Source organism: Dendrobates tinctorius, unplaced genomic scaffold, assembly GCF_039654945.1.
Source record: "Dendrobates tinctorius isolate UK_male_01 unplaced genomic scaffold, ASM3965494v1 ptg000008l, whole genome shotgun sequence".
NCBI lineage: Eukaryota > Metazoa > Chordata > Amphibia > Anura > Dendrobatidae > Dendrobates > Dendrobates tinctorius.
The window spans coordinates 16534145-16556408 of NW_027361676.1; the positions used below are offsets into that span (position 1 = coordinate 16534145).

Here is a 22264-nt window from a genome sequence, read left to right on the forward strand (position 1 = left end):
AAAAATACTACTATTGAAAGCCCAATAATGCTACAAATGTGATAATACCTTGTCAAGCACACACCATCTATTATCATTATTTGATGACAGCATTCCCATAAATTACAAGCAGATGTGTTGAGTATCTCCATAGCCAAGTCTTGGTTTTGGCAGCTGTGGATTCAGTTAGAAGTGGGAACATGGATCATCTTAAAAACTTCAGAAACACATTTTCCTATTTCAGCTACCAGATTGTGAATATATATACTGCCATATTTACTTCCAAAGAAAATTTTTTCTCTTGAAAAATTAAGTATAATACCTGTTGTTTCATCCAGCGACAAAACTTGATTTGAATTTCCATCTATGATGTGAAATGTGATTTTTCCATTATTTCCTTCATCCAAATCCTCAGCCACTACTCTATGTATGAACGAGCCAATTTCTGTGTCCTCCATTACAGAAGCATCAGGCGATGATAGGAAACTTGGACGGTTGTCGTTGATGTCCTGAATGATAATCCGAGCTGTCAGTGAACAGTGTCGGCGCTGTGTAATGTTAGTTGCCTGGTCTGTTGCAATCACTGTCAGAATAAATGACTCCTCTGTTTCTCTATCCAAATCTCGGGTTGTAGTCAAGATTCCATGCCACTCGTGAATAACAAAGGGATTGTCTTTTCCCCCTTCCACATTTAATGAATATTTAACTTTATTGTTTGCTATGTTGCCATCCCCATCTTTTGCCTTAAATGTATACAATATGGTTCCAATAGGGACATTTTCTACAATCCCTAAGACTACAATGAGGTCAGGAAAAACAGGATAATGGTCATTTTGGTCTTCAACATCCACCTTTAGGATGATAGAGTGGTTCTGAGGCGGTATCTTGTTGGGATCCTGTATGTTAAGACGCAACATGTATTGAGTAATGGTTTCATAATCTACTGGTCTGGAAAGATATAAAGCTCCACTAAAGCTGTCAATGGCAACGTGACTGCTGCGGTCTTCATCAGATAGACGATATCTGAGCTTCGAATTGGTCAAAATCTTATCATCATGTAACTTCACAGAGCCAATCATTTCAGCAGGTTTCACATTTTCTGGAACCTTTATTGTCTTCACGTCAATGAGGTTTTTAGATTTTTCGGTGGATGTAGAAATAACCTGAAACATATGAAATACAGTTTAGTAGACAAGTCATTTGTAATACCCAACGTCAAGTCAGTTCTCTTTACAAAAGAACCAGTGACAATGCTGTCATATTACATTCATGTCATCTCTCATTAAATCTTTTAAGAACTGAGCATTATAATGACATCATGGTGAGATGGACATAGGAGCTTACCACGCTGAGAATGTGTAGCTGGAAATTTGGCCCAGAATTCCTCCTGAGGGTGCCGTTTCCACTGGTAATCACAGAAGGTAGACTTAAATTGGGGAAAAATTCCAACACAATCATCCAGGGATAAAAAGGATACTTTATTTAAACTAAGGGTGTGTATACACCTGAAACGTGTCATGTACGAGTCTTCGCCTTTTAGTGTTTTAACTATGTTTAAATAAAGTATCCATTTTATCCCTGGATGGTTGTGCCAGAATTTTTCCCCAATTTTCGTCTACCTTCCGATAATCACAACAATATTTCTGAAGAGCAATACTTACTGTACTCCACAGAACAGCAAAGCTGGGGCTGCAACAGCCTCATAATTGAGGGTAGTAGCAGGATGGGGAACCTTTGCAGGTTGGGAACAAGTGGGTTGTTGCTGGAAAAGTCAGAAGTGACATGTGTCTGCATCGCAAACTTTGCAGACAAGTTGTGAATGGAATAAGATGTCTTCGTGACGGTCTGGGCCAGATGAAAAAGACGGGAAAAGTGAACAAATCCAACCAGAGAGAACTTCGCCTATAAGTCATTATATATAACTCTACTATAATCACTTGTATGGTCTGGTATGTAGTACTATGTGGTCACTGTGTGCTTGTAATAATGGTATTGGTCTTTGTACAGTGATTTATTAGGTAACAGCATTGTTGTCTGCTGAGGTGGGTGTACCTCAGTCATTGTAATCATGAGCTACTTTGTTTGGCGGCTACTCAGCTGTGCTTCTCCCCGCTCCCCACGTGTGCTCAACTCTAAGCTACACCACTGCTTAAGCGATACCTACGATCAAACACAGATTGATTGTCCTTAAATCAGGTAATGATCATTCAGATCTACATTCCGTCTATACGATTACAATATGAAGTATTCCAGTAACAGTAGAAGCTACATATTTCTTTTTTTCACATTACACAGAAAAAAAAAGAAATTTAAAAACTTAAAATTTAAAAATGGCAAAAATGAAGACTGCATACAGTGATGTTACAAAACTGGCATATAAAGAAAAAGGTGTTGGTACTCTATGTAGCCAGTTGAAAGAAGAGACATCAAATGCAGCGATATGACAGCAAGTAGGGTAGATAGCGATCAGTACGATGAAGCACACCGATCATTGTGTATTTACAGGGATAAAGCACAATGTAATGTCACACAACAGGCAAAGACCACAGTGATCTGACAGGGTGCAGGTTATTGTACACAATGATGTCAGATAATGTGAATACTGTGCACAATGATGTCAAAGGACAGGGATAATGCTAAACAACTTGAATATTGTAGTATCTCAAGTAGAGGATTAATTCACAATTCACTGATGTCACAGTACAGGAGTAATAAACACTGTGATGTCACAGCATGGAGACAGCTGTAGGTGTGCACGGTTACATTAAATAGGCTACGTTCTCACAATGAGTATTTAGTGAGCTTTTTATGCTGCGGATTTTTGAAAAAAGGCAAGTAACCTATTTTACTTAGTAGGCGCAGAAATTGTGCAGAAAATCTGCAACATCAAAAACTCACAAAAAGCTCATTTCAGGAACATTGCCTGACAGTCTGCTTTTTATTTCTTGTGTAAAGTTTTATACCGACACTTAACTCATCCATACGTGATGTAACTTTTTGTTCTTGAAATAAAATGCATGTCTTTGAGATCATTATCTCAGGAGTCGGTGTCCTGCCTGTGAAGCAACATGAAGAATCAAAGCTGTCAGCTGGGAGACAATTCCAGTGGTGCACCAAGGTCAGCCTGTTACAGGCATCTCATTGTAAGATACAGTCTGGCAGATCCTAAGCCTCACCCTGCACGCTATTATACCAGGACAATGTGGAAAATGTACAGAAATATAAATGGATGTAGAGACTGCATGTTTATCAAGCCTGTAAGGTTTCTAAAATAAAATTTACACTTAGCTGTTTTCTTTAAATCAGGAAATAATGCGAAAAACATATATATATATATATATATATATATATATATATATATATATATATATATATATATATATATATATACACACACACACACATACAGGTGCTTCTCACAAAATTAGAATATCATCAAAAAGTTAATTTATTTCAGTTCTTCAATACAAAAAGTGAAACTCATATTATATAGAGTCTTTACAAACAGAGTGATCTATTTCAAGTGTTTATTTCTGTTAATGTTGATGATTACGGCTTAAATCACTTAAATACATGCATTTTTGCCTAAAAATTTCTGAAATTGGGTTTCATTAACAAATTTGCACTATTTGCCATTGATAGCTTGTGTTGCACTGGCTATTGCTGGCTATAAATTAGGTTAACTGAGAATCTGTAAGTGAGCTTATACTGACAGTCCTATGGGGGAGTTTATAACTCTTTTATGTAATTTTTTTAACTCCTGATTTATGGCCACGAATCACATCAAAGTTAAATGTGCTGAGGATAAAAGGGCCAATTCATATGTGCCAATCTTAATGGAACCTTATAGGCACCAAGGTGCATGACTAATGTATTGCTATAACATGTGGATGACGCAATGTGTTTTAATATATGTATTAGATATAAGAAAAATGATAAGATTAGTACATAGGACATAGATTTAGATTTAGCTATAAGATAGGGTTGGGTATAGTGAAGTGGTGGGGACAATAAGTTCAGGAAGTAAACAGGTTTAGGATAGAAACAGTTAATGTGTTCAGGAACAGCCCCATTGTGGGAGAGGTAGGGCCAGTTAACAAGAGGAACAATTCATGGTTAGTGCAGTCAGAGTAAGAGGTTAGATGAAGAGAGAGCAGTAGTTGGAGGTCTGAGGGCATGAGGAGCACGGGCTGTTCAGCAGCATGAGAACTTCAGCCATAAAGTCGTGCAGACATTCCTGGAATGTCCACGGCCTAAGGTCCAACTAAGGCATTGAGAAACATGCCTCAATATCTTCTGAGGAGAGGAAGTCGGACGGGGAATCGCATAAGAAAGTTGGGACCAGACTCATGTAAGCTGCAGACCCGGATGGAGTATCCCAGGGGTCAGAAATGCAAGAGAGGAAAGGGATAGCTCAGGGTTAGCGAACAGCGAACATCAGAATGTGCTGTGCTATTTACTTTGAAAATGGAAAAGTTTGTGCCTAAGGCCGGAGTCACACTAGCTAGAAATAGGGACGAGTGCTATGCGAGAAAAAATTGCATAGCACTCGTCCCAATGTTAAACTATGGGTCAGCTCGCATAATCATTTTTTCCCCGCACGTTTTATATGTGCGAGAGAAATTGCAGCTTGCTGCGATTGTCAGCGTTTCTCGGCCGAGACTTGCCAATGTAAGTCTATGGGTGGGAGAAAAAAATGGATTACACATGGACCATAAGTGCGACTTGTGAGAAATACGCACCGGTGTTCATTAGAAAAGACAGCAATTCAGGTCCCTATACTGTAAAATCACACTGACAGGTTAATAAAGAAGTAAAGGAAACACAAACAGCCTGTTGCAAATGGAATAGTGTTCCCTATATTGAATTTTAACCGATTCTACTATATATATATCTTACAGATGCGCCTTTTCTGGGGTGGCTGGGGGCAGATGTTTGTAGCCTGGGGGGTAATAACCATGGTCCCTCCCTAGGCTATAAATATCTGCCCTCAGTCACTGGATTTCCCTCTCTGACTGAGAAAATTGAGCGGGAGCCCATGCAATCTTATTCAACGAATGTGCCCATTAATTTAACACCTACATGTCCCAAATTTTACACACATACACTAATCTAATTATTAGTCAAAGACATTTATAAATCTAAATGAAATGAAATGGTTTACTGTATGTAAACCATGTGTCATTTCATATCAGGTTCTGTAATGATTTTACAGAAGCCGGCATTTGAATTATCGGCTATTCTTCTATCTATCTGTCTATGAAATTATCTACTATATAATCGTCTAATTCAGTCTGTCTGTTTGTAAAGGAAATCCCGAGTCGCTGATTGGTCGCGCCACCCCTACCATTGGGAGATCTGCGGCGATGAGTTAGAATCGGGCCACCATCTAGTGTGTGTGTGTGTGTGTGTATATGTGTATATATCTATTCTTTCTTTTCTATTTTAACCTGTCATTGGAATCCATTATATGTCCATTTTGCATGCCGCGGAGAAAATCTCGCAATACGGATGTTACACGGATGCTTAGATGCAAGAAAATTGCATCCTCGCATTGCACACAGATTACATACGGATCACTGTTCATGAAACATTTGTGCGATTCTCGTCCGTGAAAAAAGGACCGATTTTTTTTATGTTATATGTGACTCCAGCCTTATACTGCGTGCTTCAATATCATAAAAGTTAAGGTAAGTTCTTTATTTTAAAATAAATTTGATGTCCCCTAATGTGTGCAGTGGTTCCAGAAGTTGAAGAACCAGAGACAGCAGAGGCCTGTGATGTAAACGTGAGTGTTATGCACTGCACACATAGCACAGAATAATTGGGACACTATTTATTTGTTGGGTGCCAGGGTGTGTTCCTTGCCCATGATTCCCACTCTGTGCTCCTTACAAGTGCTAAAAAGTAACGTCATTTCTGATTCAATAATTATGTCCTATCTATAGTATATGTGTATCTAAAGGTAATTTCACAAAGAGCTTTTTCACTTCCATTTTGGATTGGATTCTGCTCTAAAATCTATATGAAAAATTGCTATAAATACTCTTTCAATTAGCTTCTTATATATTTAAAACAAAAGCCTAAAGTGCAGTTTTTTTCTCATGTATTTTTTTAACTACAAAAAGAAGCAACATATCAATGCTTGGAATCATAGAATCATAGACTGTTAGAGTTGGAAGGGACCTCCAGGGTCATTGTGTCCAACACCCTGCTCAACGCAGGATTCATTAATCATCCCAGATAGATGTCCGTCCAGCCTTTGTTTGAAGACTTCCATTGAAGGAGAACTCGCCACCTCTACCTGTTCCACTCATTGATCACCCTCACTGTCAAAAAGTTTTTTCTAATATCTAATCTGTATCTCCTCCCTTTCAGTTTCATCCCATTGCTTCTCGTGTTTCCTTGTGCAAATGAGAATAAGGATGATCCCTCTACACTGTGACATCCCTTCAGATATTCGTAGACAGCTATTAGTCTCCTCTTAGCATTCTTTTTTGTAAGCTAAACATTCCCAGATCATTTAACCGTTCCTCGTAGGACATAGTTTGCAGTCCGCTCATCGACCTGGTAGTTCTTCTCTGAACTTGTTCCAGTTTTCCAATGTCTTTTTTTTTTAAATGTGGTGTCTAGAACTGGACACAGTATTCTAGATGTGTCCTGACCAAGGAGGAGTGGAAGGGGATAATTACTTCATGTGAGCTAGACTATGCTTCTTTTAATATATCCTAGAACTGTGTTTGACCTTTTAGCTGCTGCATCACGCTGTTGATTCGTGCATTCTGGAACCTATTAGTATACGCAAGTTGTTTTGTTGCTTAGTTCTATTTCTCCTATGCTGTAGATGAAGACTTCCATTGAAGGAGAACTCACCACCTCTGCCTGTTCCACTCATTGATCACCCTCACTGTCAAAAAGTTTTTTCTAATATCTAATCTGTATCTCCTCCCTTTCAGTTTCATCCCATTGCTTCTCGTGTTTCCATGTGCAAATGAGATTAAGGATGATCCCTCTAAACTGTGACATCACTTCAGATATTCATAGACAGCCATTAAGTCTCCTCTTAGCCTTGTTTTTGCAAGCTTGAGACATTTCTGCTTATAAAAAAAAGTCTAAGCTTGACCAATGAATCATTTGAACCTGAAAAAAATGCTCCAAAAAACATGGAGCCTAATTCATTAATGTTTCAGTGTCTGTTTTTTGTCTCACGTTTGGTGTTTTTTTTGAAAGTTTTTCATTTGCATACTTTTTTAAAGTCTACTTTAAATGTGTTGCTTGTTTTTTAAGGTCACCATTGTCAGTGGGGTTTGGGGCTATCATTAATTGCCATCTGTTCAAAAGATGGATTTTTTTTAGCAAATGTACTCCAGCCCCCACAGATTTGTATGTAGGCAAGTAATTTTTTTTTGGGGGGGTGAGGTTGGGATTTTTTGCAACATTTTTCTGAAACAAGCAACTTTAGGGTATGTGCAGACAATCAGTAAACACTGCAGGTTGGACATTGGGTACTTGTGCAGCGTCCAACTTGCAGCGTCCAGCTGTTACAGCACAGTGGATGGGATTTTAAGAAATCCCATGTCCACTATGTGTCCGCCCGCAGATCACCGGTGGAGACGGACATGCGGCGCGTCTCTCCAGACTGCAACATGTCAATTTGTCTTGCGGAGACGCTAATCTCCACAACAGAAATCACATCAATAGAATGGATTGGACGCAGTGAATCCGATCGGTTCACTGATCACATGCCGATTCACCTGCATGCAATAGACGGCAGCTCTTTGGACAAGTGAACATACGCTGCGTTCAAAATACTGCCAGTTCCAGATCATCTGCACATACCTTTATTGGTCTAAAACGATGCAAAATATGTTAAAGACAAAAACAAAGGCCATTTTTTATTTTGCAGAAATTTAATTAACCATGTGTGCCATTTTGAAGATATTAGCACAAAAAATGTTAACAAATACATCAAACAGAATAAAAAAGGGAATAACAAACACAGATGCTGGATTGGGCCCACGTTTTTTTTTTTTGTTTTTTTTTTAAAGATAGAAAACTCCATGTCAAAAACTCTATGTGAACATACTCTTAATTTTTGCTCCATTCAGTGCTAGATATACTGTTATACTGTACATGTTCATTACATCACAAGCTTAACGCTTAGGAACATTTCAAATTATACGTTTTACTTCAACAAAGGTATAAAAATCAATACAAAAAAGAAGCACAATTAGAGCGCGCACACATATAATTCCAAAAACCAAAATTAAACGACTTACCTGAATTGTAACTATGATGAAATCTTGCAGAGTGGGGACACCTCGATCACTTGCAGTGATTGTTAACTGATAGTGGGATCGTAGGTTGGCTGATAGTGTCTGAGTTGTCCATATTTCCCCACTACTTGTATTGATAAAGAAATAATCCAGCCCATCATCTGTTGGGAAAAATGAATGGAAACAATATGAGTAACAATCAATACGCAGCAAATATTTCTTATTAGGCCGGGGTCACACTTGTGAGTGCACTGCGAGAAACTCGCCTCAATACCCATCACTGCTGTCGGCATTCAGGACCGGAGTGTGCAGCTGCATGTCTTTCTATGTAGCTGAATGCTCCGGTCCGAACCGCCGGCGGCAGTGCCGGGTATTGAGGCAAGAGACTTGCATTGGACTCGCAAGTGTGACTCCAGCCTTAATACAATACTGGACCCCCCAGCTTACTCACTTTAGGACCCCAATTAGAATACAGTGTATATCCACTTCCTGCAGAGGCTCTGTGCCAGTAATGTCTGCACCACTCTTCGCAGAGTGTGACATGACTTGAGACACGTGCAAACTTCAACCAAGGAGTGGCAATATTTACTACCTCATCAAAGTGGACGTCCGCTCTGATGGAATATGGATGAGCTGCAGCCGACGAGCAGCCGCTTATAGGCTACAGCCATGAGCCACATCACTCTCTGGGTAAAGTGGTGCTGCCATCGCTGGAACGGCTCTGCTGCAGTAGATTTATTAAGCTGGGCTCATCCACTACTCCTGTCAACCATCAACGAAATCCTCACCAAAACCGGATTTTTAAACACAGATCTTTGCAGATTAAGGCTGTGTGCACACGTTGCAGATTCTGCTGCGGAATTTTCCGAGCGGATTTGTATAAATCCGCAGGTCAAAAGACCTTCAGTTTATCTGTGGATTTCCTGCGGATTAGCCTGAGGTTTTCCCCTGTGGTTTGACACCTGCCATGGAGCAGGTGCCAAACCGCTGCGGCATCCGCGCAAAGAATTGATATGCTGCGGATTTAAAACCACAGCAAACCCGCGTGGAAAATTCCGCAACGTGTGCACTGCATTTTTCATTTAACATTGCTTTTAATGGTACTATACAGGACCAAATCCGCTGCGGATCAGCAGCAGAATCCACAGCGTGTGCACACAGCCTTATCCATAGATTTAACTGATTGTGCTACAATGAATTAAATCTGCTGTGTAATGCTATGTTCATACATGGCATTTTTGCTGGGGGTTTTTTAATGCAAATTTTCAGCTGCGTTTTACAGCACTAGCGAAGTCTACGAAATTTCAGAAATCTCGCACACACAGCTTGGCTTTTTATCATCAGTACTTTGTGCTTTTCTTGGTTTTTGCAGAATATAGCATGTCACTTCTTTTTCACCCATTGAAAGTAATGAGTGGTGAAAAAAACTCTGAAAAACCACTGGAATTGAGGTCTCATGTTTTGCTGCGTTTTTGTGCCAAAACCTAATGAAGAATGATTTTTTTTTTCATCCCTAAACTTTATCATCATGTACAAGAGACAAATGTAGCATGTCAAAACCGCTGCAAAAAGCACACAAAAAATGACGCAAAAAAACCAGAAGGAAAACCAGGCAAAATCTGCTTTTTTTTTCTACAGCTTCTTTACTGCCAAGAGAGAAGGTTTTGCTGCAGAAAAAAAAATGCTGCAAAAATGCCACGTGTAAACATAGCCAAAAGCCCCAAAATTTCAGCAATAGACAGAATAAGCTATGGATTTTGGAATCAGTCACTAGTCCATAGTTAACTGCATTTCCATGAAGCTACATGTGTGTAACACTGGTTAAAACCCCTTTTACTTATATGGTATTACTTTGTTGTGGAATTTTTGGACAGATTTTACAAGATAAATTCTTCAACCTATGCAGAAGGTGTGAACCTGGCGTTAATGGCTACAGCCCTGGATGCATGGCACCCCCTCCTTACACCACATGCTTTTTTTCTGTAGCACAGATGTATGATGTTCCTCTCTGATGGAGAAACTAGTTTTTGTGGTGTTATGGACTATCACACACGAATCTACCCCATAATATGCTACTTCATCCTTTGCTATTCAACAACACATTCTGCTGAATTTTCTCGATATAACCACACACAAGGTATAAAGAACGGCCATTACCTGAGGACATAGAGTACACAACTGTCCCGTTATTAGCAGCATCAGGATCCTTGGCATACACTGCAGTCACGAACATGTGTCCCGGCTGGCCATCTGGAACCTTAGCATAAGGACAGTAATTAATAATGGTGGCCAGAAATAGAGCGGTATATAGAGTGCACAACATAAAGAAGGATTTTTCCAGCGTCTCCAGGAGATAAAATAATAATTGCTTTATTGAGAATATAAAATCTTCATACCATCAGGTAAAAACGACATAAAGAGGCGTATGGAGGGGAGCAATTTCCTACGCGTTTCACCCTGAAAGGGCTTAATCATGGAATGATTAAGCATGCCATGATTAAGCCCTTTCAGGGTGAAACGCGTAGGAAATTGCTCCCCTCCATACGCCTCTTTATGTTGTTTTTACCTGATGGTATGAAGATTTTATATTCTCAATAAAGCAATTATTATTTTATCTCCTGGAGATGCTGGAAAAATCCTTCTTTATGTTGTGCATGCACTATACGCCCGGGTCAGGGTGTTTCCGTGCGTCAGAGGTGTGATCAGGAGTGAAGAGGGGTGAGCTGAATACTTCTTGATTGTGTATATAGAGAGTGCACCGCTCTGTAGCGGAAGAACAATGGCGTTTCTATATATGGTTTCTAGAAGCATCATATACTTCCATGGTTTTCATTCAATCTAGAGCCGTGACGGTATAGCAATCAATGTCCATATGACTTATTAGGGCAGAAGAACATTACTACAGGGGACCCTCCTGCTATAAATCTGAACAGAGAACAGCAATGAGAGTGGGTTCCACTCCAGGACATTCAGCAAATTCATGTTACATAGGCCATATGAACTTACAATGGCTGCTTGAGTCTGGACAGACACCGACTCCCTGTAGGAGAGTCTGTGATAGGGGTACGAGCACACAATGTTTTTAGATGCCGACGTACCCACATTGTTTCGCTGTAAGAAGATGCTTCAAGAACACGCTGAAGCGTCTGTTCTGACAATCTTTTATGGCAGTCTTGCCTCTGCCATTTTTTTTTTATTCCAAGCATAAGATAGTGGTAGCGTCTAAGTGCAAGCCACCAGAAGAACAGACCGGTCACTTTTTTTAGCCACTTTGCGCCTTTTGAAGCCTAAAGTGGTCATAGAAGTTACATATAGACAGTAAGTAGTTTTCACATTGCATAAGTTCACTCTTTTTTGGCATGTTTTAGAGGTTTCTCAAGGAGGTTTCAGGTTGAATCTGAAAAAATACATCTTATGGAACTAGGAAAGTTCCATTGTGGCTAATTTCTGACATCTGATACCAAAATGATGAATACTAGTTATTTATAGTCAAAGCAAAATGATTGCTAGTAGTCAATAGATGTCTTTTTTATTCAAGGGACCTCCCAGAGAAACTCAGTCGCCCACCACTCTTTTGAGGCAAAGATTATATAAATATGATGTTACTTATCACTGTGCTCCAATAGGTGGCGCTATATCAATAACTGATATTACAGCCAGCACAGTTTGGTGGCACAAATGACACCATCAAGGTGATTCCACATTCATTGTACCAGTTTATTTGCAGATATTAGTCCTCTTTCACACGTCCATGTTTCCAGTACGTGTGGCATCCATTTTTTTTCACAGATACCTCACGTAGCCATTAAAACTAGTGACGAGTGAGCGTGCTCACATAAGGTGTTATCTGAGCATGCTCACATGCTAACCGTGTGATTCCGGCATGCTTGAAAAATATGTACTTGTCCCCGCAGCTGCATGTCTCCCGGCTGTTCGACAGCCATAAATCAAGCAGGGATGGCCTGTTTTGTTTGTTGCAGTGACCTGTTGGCGAAGAGCCGCGAGACACACAGCACGCTGATGACAAGTCTATGGGTCCGTGTAAAAGACATACAGCACACCGACTTGTATTGGCCATTCTCATCTGTGCACGAACATACAATCCGTTAAAAGGCACAGACATGTGACTAGCCCCATAGAGTATAATGGATGCGTGTGGTATCCGTGAAAAATACTGGCAGAACATGGATGTCTGAATAAGGCCTTACATATAACACCACTTTGGGTTTCTGAGTGAGGTAAAAACAGACACTTTACGGATTCTTTTATTACTTTGCAGGGTTTTTTCCTGCACTGGGGACAATTGTTTTTTTACTTAAATGAAAGGATTGGGCGTTGCAAATGGGTTTCATTAAAAATGTGGCGTCGTTTGGCTTTTACAGGCTCTCTGATTTCAAAATCATTGATTAGAATGGGACAAATGGAAAATCACATTTCTATGTAACACAATTCCTACACTTTTTAGGGTTTTAAGACCATTTGTTGCAGGCAGATGATACAGCCACTAGATGGCAGATTTATGCATTTAACAAACCTTTATATGCAGCTGCTTTCCCGATGACAACTGTGGAAAGAAAGGCTTGTTGTCATTAAGGTCAGAGACTGTGATGTAAACCGCAGCTGTGGCATTGCAGCGTGGCGTGCCATGGTCAGTCACCAACACACTGAGGTGATGATACGCTTTATGTTCACGATCTAAGGCTTCAGAATTTATCACTTCACCTGTGAAAAGTAAAAGTGACAATAAGGAATTTCAACGTATAAAATTGTCTGCAGTCTGTTATCATCTACAAGACTGAAGGCCCAATTCATCATTGCATTTACATTTTTTTTTTCTTCATTTTTTCACCTGTTTTTTATTTGCTCGTTATTCTTCTTTCAATTTGCGCCTTTTTTAATGTCTCTTTTATATATTGTTTGCTTTCTTTGCTTGTTTGCTAATATGGGCGCAGTAGGGGGTTTCCTAATGTTTTCGACTGATTCATCAATTGTGACTTTTTGGAGCAAATATACCGTATATACTTGTGTATAAGCCGAGTTTTTCAGCACATTTTTTTGTGCTAAAAACGCCCCTCTTGGCTTTTACACGAGTCAATTGTCCCAGAAAGCCTGCGGGGAAGGGGAAGCGGCGGAGTGTAAGGTCACAGGAGGCAGGAGCCTGCGGGGAAGGGGGAGCAGCAGGTCACAGAGGCAGGAGCCGGCAGCTGTGGCTAGAGCCTGTGCCGCTGCTTATAGCGCGCACAGTTACAGCCGCATCCACCGACTTCCAGCACAGTGGCACACATCCTGCTCACCTTCCTGAGGGCCCTCACTGCATCTCGTTGGTTCCAGTGCCAGCAGCATTTCCAGCTGAGCGATCACGTGGCCCCGCTCATTAAGGTAATGAATATTACAGCCTCTCCACTCCCATATTCAATACCTTAATGAGCGGAGCTACGTGATCGCTTGGCTGCAGGAGCTGCCGGCGCCGGAACGAGATGCTGTGAGGGCGCACAGGAAGGTGAGTAGGATGTTTTGTTTTTTTTTTAATAGGAACCATGCACACAAGGATAGGGGATAAGGAGACATGCTTACAAGGACGGGATGGGGAACCATGCATACAAGGACAGCGATGGGGGAGCCATGCATACAAGGATAAGGAGCCATGCATTCAAGGACTGGGTAGCCATGCATACCAGTGTAGGGATGAGAGGACAATGCATACCCAGCTAATACTCGAGTCAATACACTTACCCAGTATTTCATGGCAAAATTTGGTGCATCGGCTTATTCTTGGGTCGGCTTATACTCGAGTATATACATTACTCCGCTCCTACCTCCCACCAAAGTGATTTTATGTATGCCTGAAATTTTAGTGTAAATGTGTCATTTTAGACAGGAATGTGATGCTTTGCACTAAAATGTCACAAAGAAAGTAAAAGACAAAAATAAATAGAATTTTGGATTTTGCATCAGATTCATGCACCAGGTGCGTCATTTGGAAGAATTTGGCTCAAAAATCATTAATGAATATCACAAGAAGAAAAAGTTAAAAATGACTTTAAAAACTGCAAGTGATGAATCGGGCCTCAATTTAAATTCAGTTGAGGAAAAATGCAGACCAGAAAAATAGCATATATTCTAAAATAAATCCAGACCCAAAAATAAATATGAACCCCTAAATAGAGAGCTCTAATAAGACACTAATATAAATAATAATATCTAACCAGACCCCAGAAGAAATAGAAAATAAATTTAGACCTCCATAAAAAAAACAGAGGCTATCTAGACTGCAGATAACACTAAATACTGTCCACACTAAATACTGTCTCCTGGATAAATCCATACTCAGACCAGAACCTTCTAAATAAATACAGACCCTAAAACAAATCTAAAGGCCAAACCCCTAAATAATACAGGCGTAAAAATACATATCTAGACAAGACCCTAGAAATATAAACTCTCCCTTCCCGCCTCCCCCCAAACTTTACCCTCCAACAACTATAGACTTCAAAATACAGTCATAACACAAAATAATAAACAGGGCAAGTATATGAGCACAGCACACCCTCTCCTCCTATGGAGAGCATTGCTCATAGGTCCCTTGGTGACAGGATATGGATGATCATGTGATCAGTATCTGTGCAGGTCCTTGCACACATTTGTGCTACTATGGTATATGGTGATCATTGCACATCTCAATTTTATTGCATTCCTTTCCAGGATTTTCAGCCAAAAATACACAATATAGCTCCAATGTGAATGAAAACCCTATTATAACTTTTTTCATTAGTCAAATAGTGTCCCCAAAACATGTTGCAATAGGGTGCGCTAGGCAGTGGCACAGCCCACCCACCCTTCTTCCTTATCCTGCTTTGCCTTATATATTTACAGTAGCACTGAGTTACAGCACGTATGAAGTCCCAGAGCTGTATTTATAATTCTGTTGGTTGCTAAACGGATACAACAGCTAAGATGTTCTTTTGTGCCATTGTAAAGCGGATATTTTATCATATAACATATTATTGTGCAGTGGTAATGGTAAGGAAACTCATAGGCCATGCAATGCACCTCTGAGAAATTAAAACAGATCTCATGTTTTGCCCTGAGGAGTGGCAACACCCCCATATACGTGTCTGGAAAATGAGATTCTGGATTTACTTTTATCATATGGAAAGGTTCATTAAAGGGTCGATATTGACTTTTAGGATGGCTACTTTCAATAGGTGGCACTAAATTTCTAATCCTATTACTCTTCTTTGTATATATAATTTGCCAGAAAATAATTGAAAGGGCTATAAGTTTTCTTACACTGGCATGTCAGGCATGTCACTCTCCACAAGGAGAAACATTATCCCTAAGACACCATTCAGAGGCCTCTCATATAGCCAAATCAGATCTTAGGGTATGTGCACACGCTGCGAATTCTGCTGCGGTTCCGCAGCGTTTCTGCAGCTGCGGGTCCGCAGCAGATTCTGCTGCGTTGTACAGTACCTTTATTTCCTATGGAAATAAAAAAACGTAGTGCACATGCTGTGGATTTTTCCGCACGGTTTTGCTGCGGGTTACAATCCGCAGCATGTCAATTCTTTGTGCGGATTTTGCTGCGTTTCACACCTATCCATTATGAGGTGTGAAACCGCAGGGCAAAACCGCAGCCTAATCCACAGATTTACCTGCGGATTTTTCATCAAAATCCGCACAACCTAAAAACTACGTGTGCACTTACCCATATGCTTTTCACTGAGGAGTCTCAACACCCCGAAACACATGTCTGCCAATTGAGATTCTGGTTTTGCTTTTATACCAAGTCATTTGTCAAGGATCATTAAAGGGTCGATAATGATTTTTTGGATTGTTACTACCAAGAGGTGGAACTATAATTCAAGTCCTCTTCTCTCAAGAGGCAATTTGCATATAGCATAAAGAAAGATGACACCTTCCAGAAAGCAGATCATGCTATGCCACATTGATTAGGGTGTGATCTCTACTACTCCTGGGACTGTTTAATACATATTAAGGATTACTGCTACCTAAGGACTCTGTATTTAGAGTATTTTCTTGCGTGGATAATAGCATCACACAAGAAAGGAAAAGAGACCTTGATAAGGTCCTTATCTTTTCTATCCTGACCAGAACAACAACTAGAATTAGCATACAAAACTTCCAAATGTTTCCCTAGTTCTCATGTTTTGTAAAGACACAAGGACAGATGTTTCCATAAAGTGATAGAATAACGTAGCTCACACAATTAATAAACAAGTAATAGAACTTGCACAACCTGATCAAGAAATGGCTGATGTTCTTCTCCACCATCGTACAAAAATACATGAAGTACTAGCTGTTTGTGTGGCATTACCTGTCTTCGAGTTGATTTGGAAATAATTTTCCTCGGAAAGCAGAAAGTATGAGAGCTGTCCATTCCTCCCAGAGTCCATGTCCAGTGCCCTGATTGTCCCCACCACACCATGAGGAGTGGGACTTTCAGGAATAGTGAAGAAATAGATGTTCTGATTGAAAATTGGGACGTTGTCATTTTCATCTAAAACCTTCACAATTACAGAAGTGGTTGCAGTCTGATCCTCAACCAGGTCCACACTTCTTGCCACCACAATCAGATTGTATGTATTAGACTTCTCATAATCCAGAGACAGACGTAAGAAAATCCATCCTGTGTTACGATCTATTCCAAACGTAACAAAATCCTCAGGGAGTAAGGAGTAAATGATTCTACGCTGCTGACTTTGTGTCCCGCCATGATAGGCTTTCATCTGAATGATTCGAGAGTTTATAGTGAAATCTTCACTGATTTCAACTTGATGGACCAAATTTCCAAAAGTCAAAGCATGACCAAGATTGTTCCTTATGACACTGACAGTTAATGTTAAGAGGGAACTTAAGGGAGGATGTCCATTATCTTCTGCCATGATCAGGAGAATATGCTCACAGACCATTGTTAAAGTTGTGTTGAGATATAAAATTCCGAGGTTGGGCTCTATAGTAAACATGTCTTGCTTTTCATTAACAATGCTGTAGGTGATGAATCCATTATAGCCATCATCGATGTCTTCTGCTTGTGCAATGTACAGTGCACTGCCAGGAGGAGTTGTCTGGAGTAGGTCTATTCTCTCGTTTACCCTTGAAAACGTGGGTGGATTGTCATTAACGTCAGTGATGGTAATGTTGACCTGAGTGCTGCTGAAGACAGGAGCGCTCCCAAGCTGGGACTGTATAGTAAGAACAACAAAGGGATGAGATTCATGATCCAGTTGCTTGCATGTCGTAATGATACCAAATTGGGAATTTATGGAGAACATCTGATGTGGATCACCGGACAATATTCTGTATGATACAGGATCAATGGAATCTGAACAAGACAATAGAAAACAGGAGAATAATGTTATTTAAATAGAGCAATACATTGTAATAGTTACCTGCCTCCCAACATGTGGTCAAACAGGTGAGGCAAAAAGTATTCACACTGATGCATGTCATCCTTCAGAGCTCTATACTGATAAAACAATATCATATGTGCATCAATATATGTAGTGTATATCAATAATAAGGGATTTTTTTTCTGTTAAATCAATTATCTATCTAATTACAGTATCTATTAAAGTGAAGCACCACCCACAATCTCTAAATACTATTTAAAGGGAACCTGTCGGGAACGTTTTGACTATTGAAACTAGTAGTGAGGCTATATATGTTCTAGGGTAGTACAAAAATATAAATAATACCTGATTCATAGTAATTTGACGTGACTTGAGAAATCAAGCTTTGAAGGCATGTGTAAATTTCCATTAGTTGGTGTCGATGCGATTCCCAGCTAATTTACTTTAAAACTTGATTTCTCAGCTCCAACATAAAATTATAATGACACTTAGGGCTCATTCAGATGGCTGTTTTTTCAGCCTAACAAATTTGTGCTCAACAGACAGCACACTGATCTAATAGTGACCAATAGGCCTGTGTACACCAATAATTTTTCACATGGACCATTATTACAGCTTGCACTTGATTTATGGACCAGACTAGGCCAGGTGAATAACTGGCAGCTTGTTCGCTCATCTGCTATGTGGAGGAGCACATGGTGTTGCACATGGAGCCAGCCAATTTACGGACGTGACTTACTCATGTTATAGTACAGACTTCTGAACCTGCCATTAGGTTGAAAAACATTTCCATGGAAGTCAACCTTTCTCGAACCCGGATGCCTTCTGTTTGGCACGTAAGGACTTTACATAAAGTTTTGCCACACATTTGGCTAGCAGTAGTCTGTAGGCACATTAGGCATGCAGATTTGATAGCAAAGAAGAATCCATTAGTTATTGTATGAATTACAAAAAAAAACAGCCTGGAGACCATAAGCTGGCAATGTTATGAGAGCAGGCTTTTCAGACTATAGTAAAAGTAATCCTGTGACAGATGGAAAATTATACGTGCTGCAGAACTGTTTAGCTAATGCTGCAGTAAATGTACTATACAAGCAATTATAAGTTTACTTAGATGCACAATCTGCAAATGACAAATCAAAGTGAAATTATCTTGAGAAAAAACTCTTCTTTATGGTCAGATTCAAGGTGGAGGCAGGGAAGTATCCAAAGGCTATTTGTAATAATAAAAATAATAATTTTATTTATATAGCGCCAACAATTTCTGCAGCAAAATACATTTAAGTGAAGACATGTACAGAGAAAAAAGACATCACAAAGTAACACATTTTTGAACAGATAGAGTAGTAGTGAGATCCCTGCTTACAAGCTTACAATCTATAAGGAAATATGGGGAATACAATAGGTAAAAAGTGCTGGTCATGTGTGTTCCAGCCATCACTATAATCAATAAGGCATCAAATATGCTGCATGAGCCAGTCACCAGAGAGTAACTGTCTAGGTATAGTTTTCAAGTGCTATTGGGTGCATGGAGGATGTAAAGATAGATGAATAGGAGGGATCAGATTCTGACAAAAATGTAGAAAGAGAGAACAGGGAATAGTTAGATTGGTGAAGTGATAGGCTTGTCTAAAGATATGTGTTTTTATAGCATGCTTAAAAATGTGGGGCTAGGTACAAGTCGTACTGGCTGGGGTAGTGCATTCCAGAAAACTGTCCAGCACGAGTAAAGTCTTAAGCCCCCGTTACACACTGCGATATCGTTGTAAAGTCTCCGATTTTGTGACGTTACAGCGATATTGCTAGCGATATCGCTGCATGTGATATTTACCTCCAACCCGCTCCCCCACTGGTTATCGCTGGTCGCGAGAAGCTCCTGGACCATTCCTCGTTGGCCACTTCCTGCGGCGCTTCCTGCTGTGACGATGAGCGACGCGTGGAGCCGAGCGGGAGGACGCAGGATCGCCTCGTCTGACAGGTAAGTAGTGACCCCCGACCGCTGCTATGTCGCTGGTGAGATCTGCCTGTTTGGCAGCTCACTAGCAACCACCTAGCGATGCACCAGCGATCCTGACCGCGTCATATCGCTGGTCGGGATCGCTGGTGCATCGCTTGGTGTAACGGTACCCTTAGAAGCAGAGGTGCGAAGTTCAAATTATGGAGGATGTTAGTCTTAAATCACTCATGGGTAGGGTGACAGACAGAGATGAGGGAGGAGATATGGGGCGGTGCAGGACTGTGGAGAGCTTTGTGGGTGAGAGTGAAAAGTTTATTATGAATTCTCTAGCAAATAGGTCAACAGTGCAATGACTGGCAGAAGGTGAAGGCATCGGCTGGACAGAAATATAACCCTGGCTGCTGCATTCAGGACAGATTGGAGAGAACAAGATTTGGTTAGCTGGGACCGGTAAGTAGAGAGATGCATTAGTCAAAATGATGAGCAAGAGTGACAGAGTTTTTGCAGTTTCAAATGTGAGAAAAGGTCAGATTCTGGATGATTTTAAGATACAGGTAACATGAGCGTGTGAGGGATCGGATACAGGGTATAAAGGAAAGTCCTACGTCAAATACAACCCCAAAACAGAGAGTGTGCTGCCTGGTTGAACCAGAGAAGGAAACATGAGAAGTTCAGTTTTGGAGAGATTCAGTTTCAGATAGAACGAGGACATGATGTTAGAGATATATTTTCTATTAAGGTGGAGGTGATGTCAGAAGACGAGGTGTATAATTGGGTGTCATAGAGATATGATAGAGAGATTATACTGGAAATCAAATCTACTGATGGTTTGTCTAATAGGGTTGGTGTATAGAGAGAAGAGGAGGGTGCCTTGGACTCAACCCCGAGGAACCCCAACAGTAAGGGGAAGAAGAGGGGAAGAACTGCCAGCAAAAGCTACATTGATGGAGCAGTCAGAGAGATGGGAAGAGAACAAGTAGAGAATGATGTCCTTGAGGCCAATAGAGCAGTGCAGCTTCTAATTTGAGCAATCTAAAACAATGTTAAATAATATTTGTAACAATGTGTCACCCCATTCGGCCTCCCTGGACCCATGAAGCATAAAGGCCTCCATTGGCATTCCCTGTCCTGCATCTGGTAGGGTATATGTGTGTCTTCATTTCTCTCTGCAGGGGGCTTCACCGATACACAACATTACAGACTAATTGGAGACAAGACTTCAGGGACCTTCTTTGACTCTTTGAGTTTAATATAACAGGTGTTTATAGGGGGCAGGGTGTGAGTATATGTGGGCCTGGAGCAGGGACAATCGGCCCCTGTTCCCCCCAGTCAATGAATGGCCGGGATTTGTCCCTCTCCTGTCAATGTGGCGACAGGACGGAATGACACCTGCAGCTGCAGGGCCATCTACTGGAGTACGGGCATAGAGCCTGATGTGGAGTTGAGTAGCGCGGGTCACCTGCCATTGAACTGTAAATATTTCTGCAAAAAGAAAAAAAAGGAGTTGTGCTTGTTGCACCATAGGAAAATGTATCGGGACAGTTCAGCATCCCTGTGGGCAAAGGAGCCCTGAAGCACCAAAAAAAAGTTGGGTGCAGTGTGGCCAGTACGGTCCACGGCTGAACTGTGTTTTCCCCCATTATACTGTTTATGTTCCTTTCTGCTGGAAAGCGAAAAGCTACTCTTAACTGTGGACTTGAGCCGGATAGTGGATAGGCTTGGTCTCAGCGGAGAGGGACCATGCTCTCTTCAAGGGAAGGGGGAGCCCATTCCCTAAAGGACTATGGACCCCACTAATGAGTCATGCTGTAGATATAATTTAGTGAACTTCACCTGGAGGACTGTGAGACAGGATCATGCCTTTTATTGCATGGACTGTGAACGTGGTGTGTTATTTTATGGACTTGGCTCGCATTGAGCAAAAATCTTTTGATAGAAGTATTACCTCATGTTTCTCCCTGCGTGGAGAATTGGCTGTACAGTATTAAAGTTTTAAAGTACACTTGATCGGGGATGAAGAAGTTTAAGGGAAGGGGGAGTGTAAGGGTATGACAAAAATGTTGTTATGGTACTGCTACACTTAGTGTATTACCACTCATATGGAAGGGTATTGCTACACTGGTGTATTACCTTAGAAGTTAAATCTATAATGTGTATATATGTTCTGCTATGTCTTTATGTATATTGTCTTATATCTTGTTGCTGCAATGTACATAGGTTGTGCACTGTGGTTTATAGGAAAAGCATAGTACCTTCATTTGGCAAGAAGATGAGGGGCATTTTAGTACACACTGTTTCCAGTATAGTGTAGAAAGTAAGTAAATGATTAAGCACATAGGAGGGGCTGCCGGGTGGTAAGCTGCAAGTCTTAGGGAAGTTAGCTCTGATGGGGACAGGGTACCCTAGTGTCCACATGGGCTAGAGGCCCAGACAGCTTGGTAGCCACACAACGTTCAAACGCTATAGCCCACGTTACCCACAGCCACTGTGTGTCATAGCAGTGGGCCAGAGCAGGAAAGGAAGAATGTGGCGACTTATTGCTTGGGAAGATGCTTTTAGGGCAGGAGTCAGTTGGACAGCTGAGATGAAGGAAGTTGGAGCTTCAACAAGATCGGTACAAACGGGCCGATTGCTTTACCAGAGGCAACCAAACCTGGTGACTGATGATTTTGAGTCTG

The 22264-nt window shown here is 40.8% G+C and overlaps 1 protein-coding gene and 1 long non-coding RNA gene across 2 annotated transcripts in view; one reads left to right on the top strand and one right to left on the bottom strand.

The window, feature by feature from the left end:
* Positions 1 to 22264, bottom strand: part of DCHS2 (dachsous cadherin-related 2) — a 387512-nt gene that overhangs the window by 65122 nt on the left and 300126 nt on the right. Inside the window, exons 5-9 of the mRNA XM_073576392.1 lie at positions 16594 to 17601; positions 12790 to 12977; positions 10413 to 10512; positions 8259 to 8416; positions 302 to 1142 (exon numbers count right to left, since the gene is read on the bottom strand). Of these exons, the coding sequence (XP_073432493.1) occupies positions 302 to 1142; positions 8259 to 8416; positions 10413 to 10512; positions 12790 to 12977; positions 16594 to 17601 (2295 nt within the window). The remainder of the gene's footprint in view (positions 1 to 301; positions 1143 to 8258; positions 8417 to 10412; positions 10513 to 12789; positions 12978 to 16593; positions 17602 to 22264) is intronic.
* LOC141090540 (uncharacterized) overlaps positions 1 to 22264 on the top strand; it is a 67320-nt gene that overhangs the window by 25257 nt on the left and 19799 nt on the right. The gene's annotated exons all lie outside the window — the stretch shown is intronic.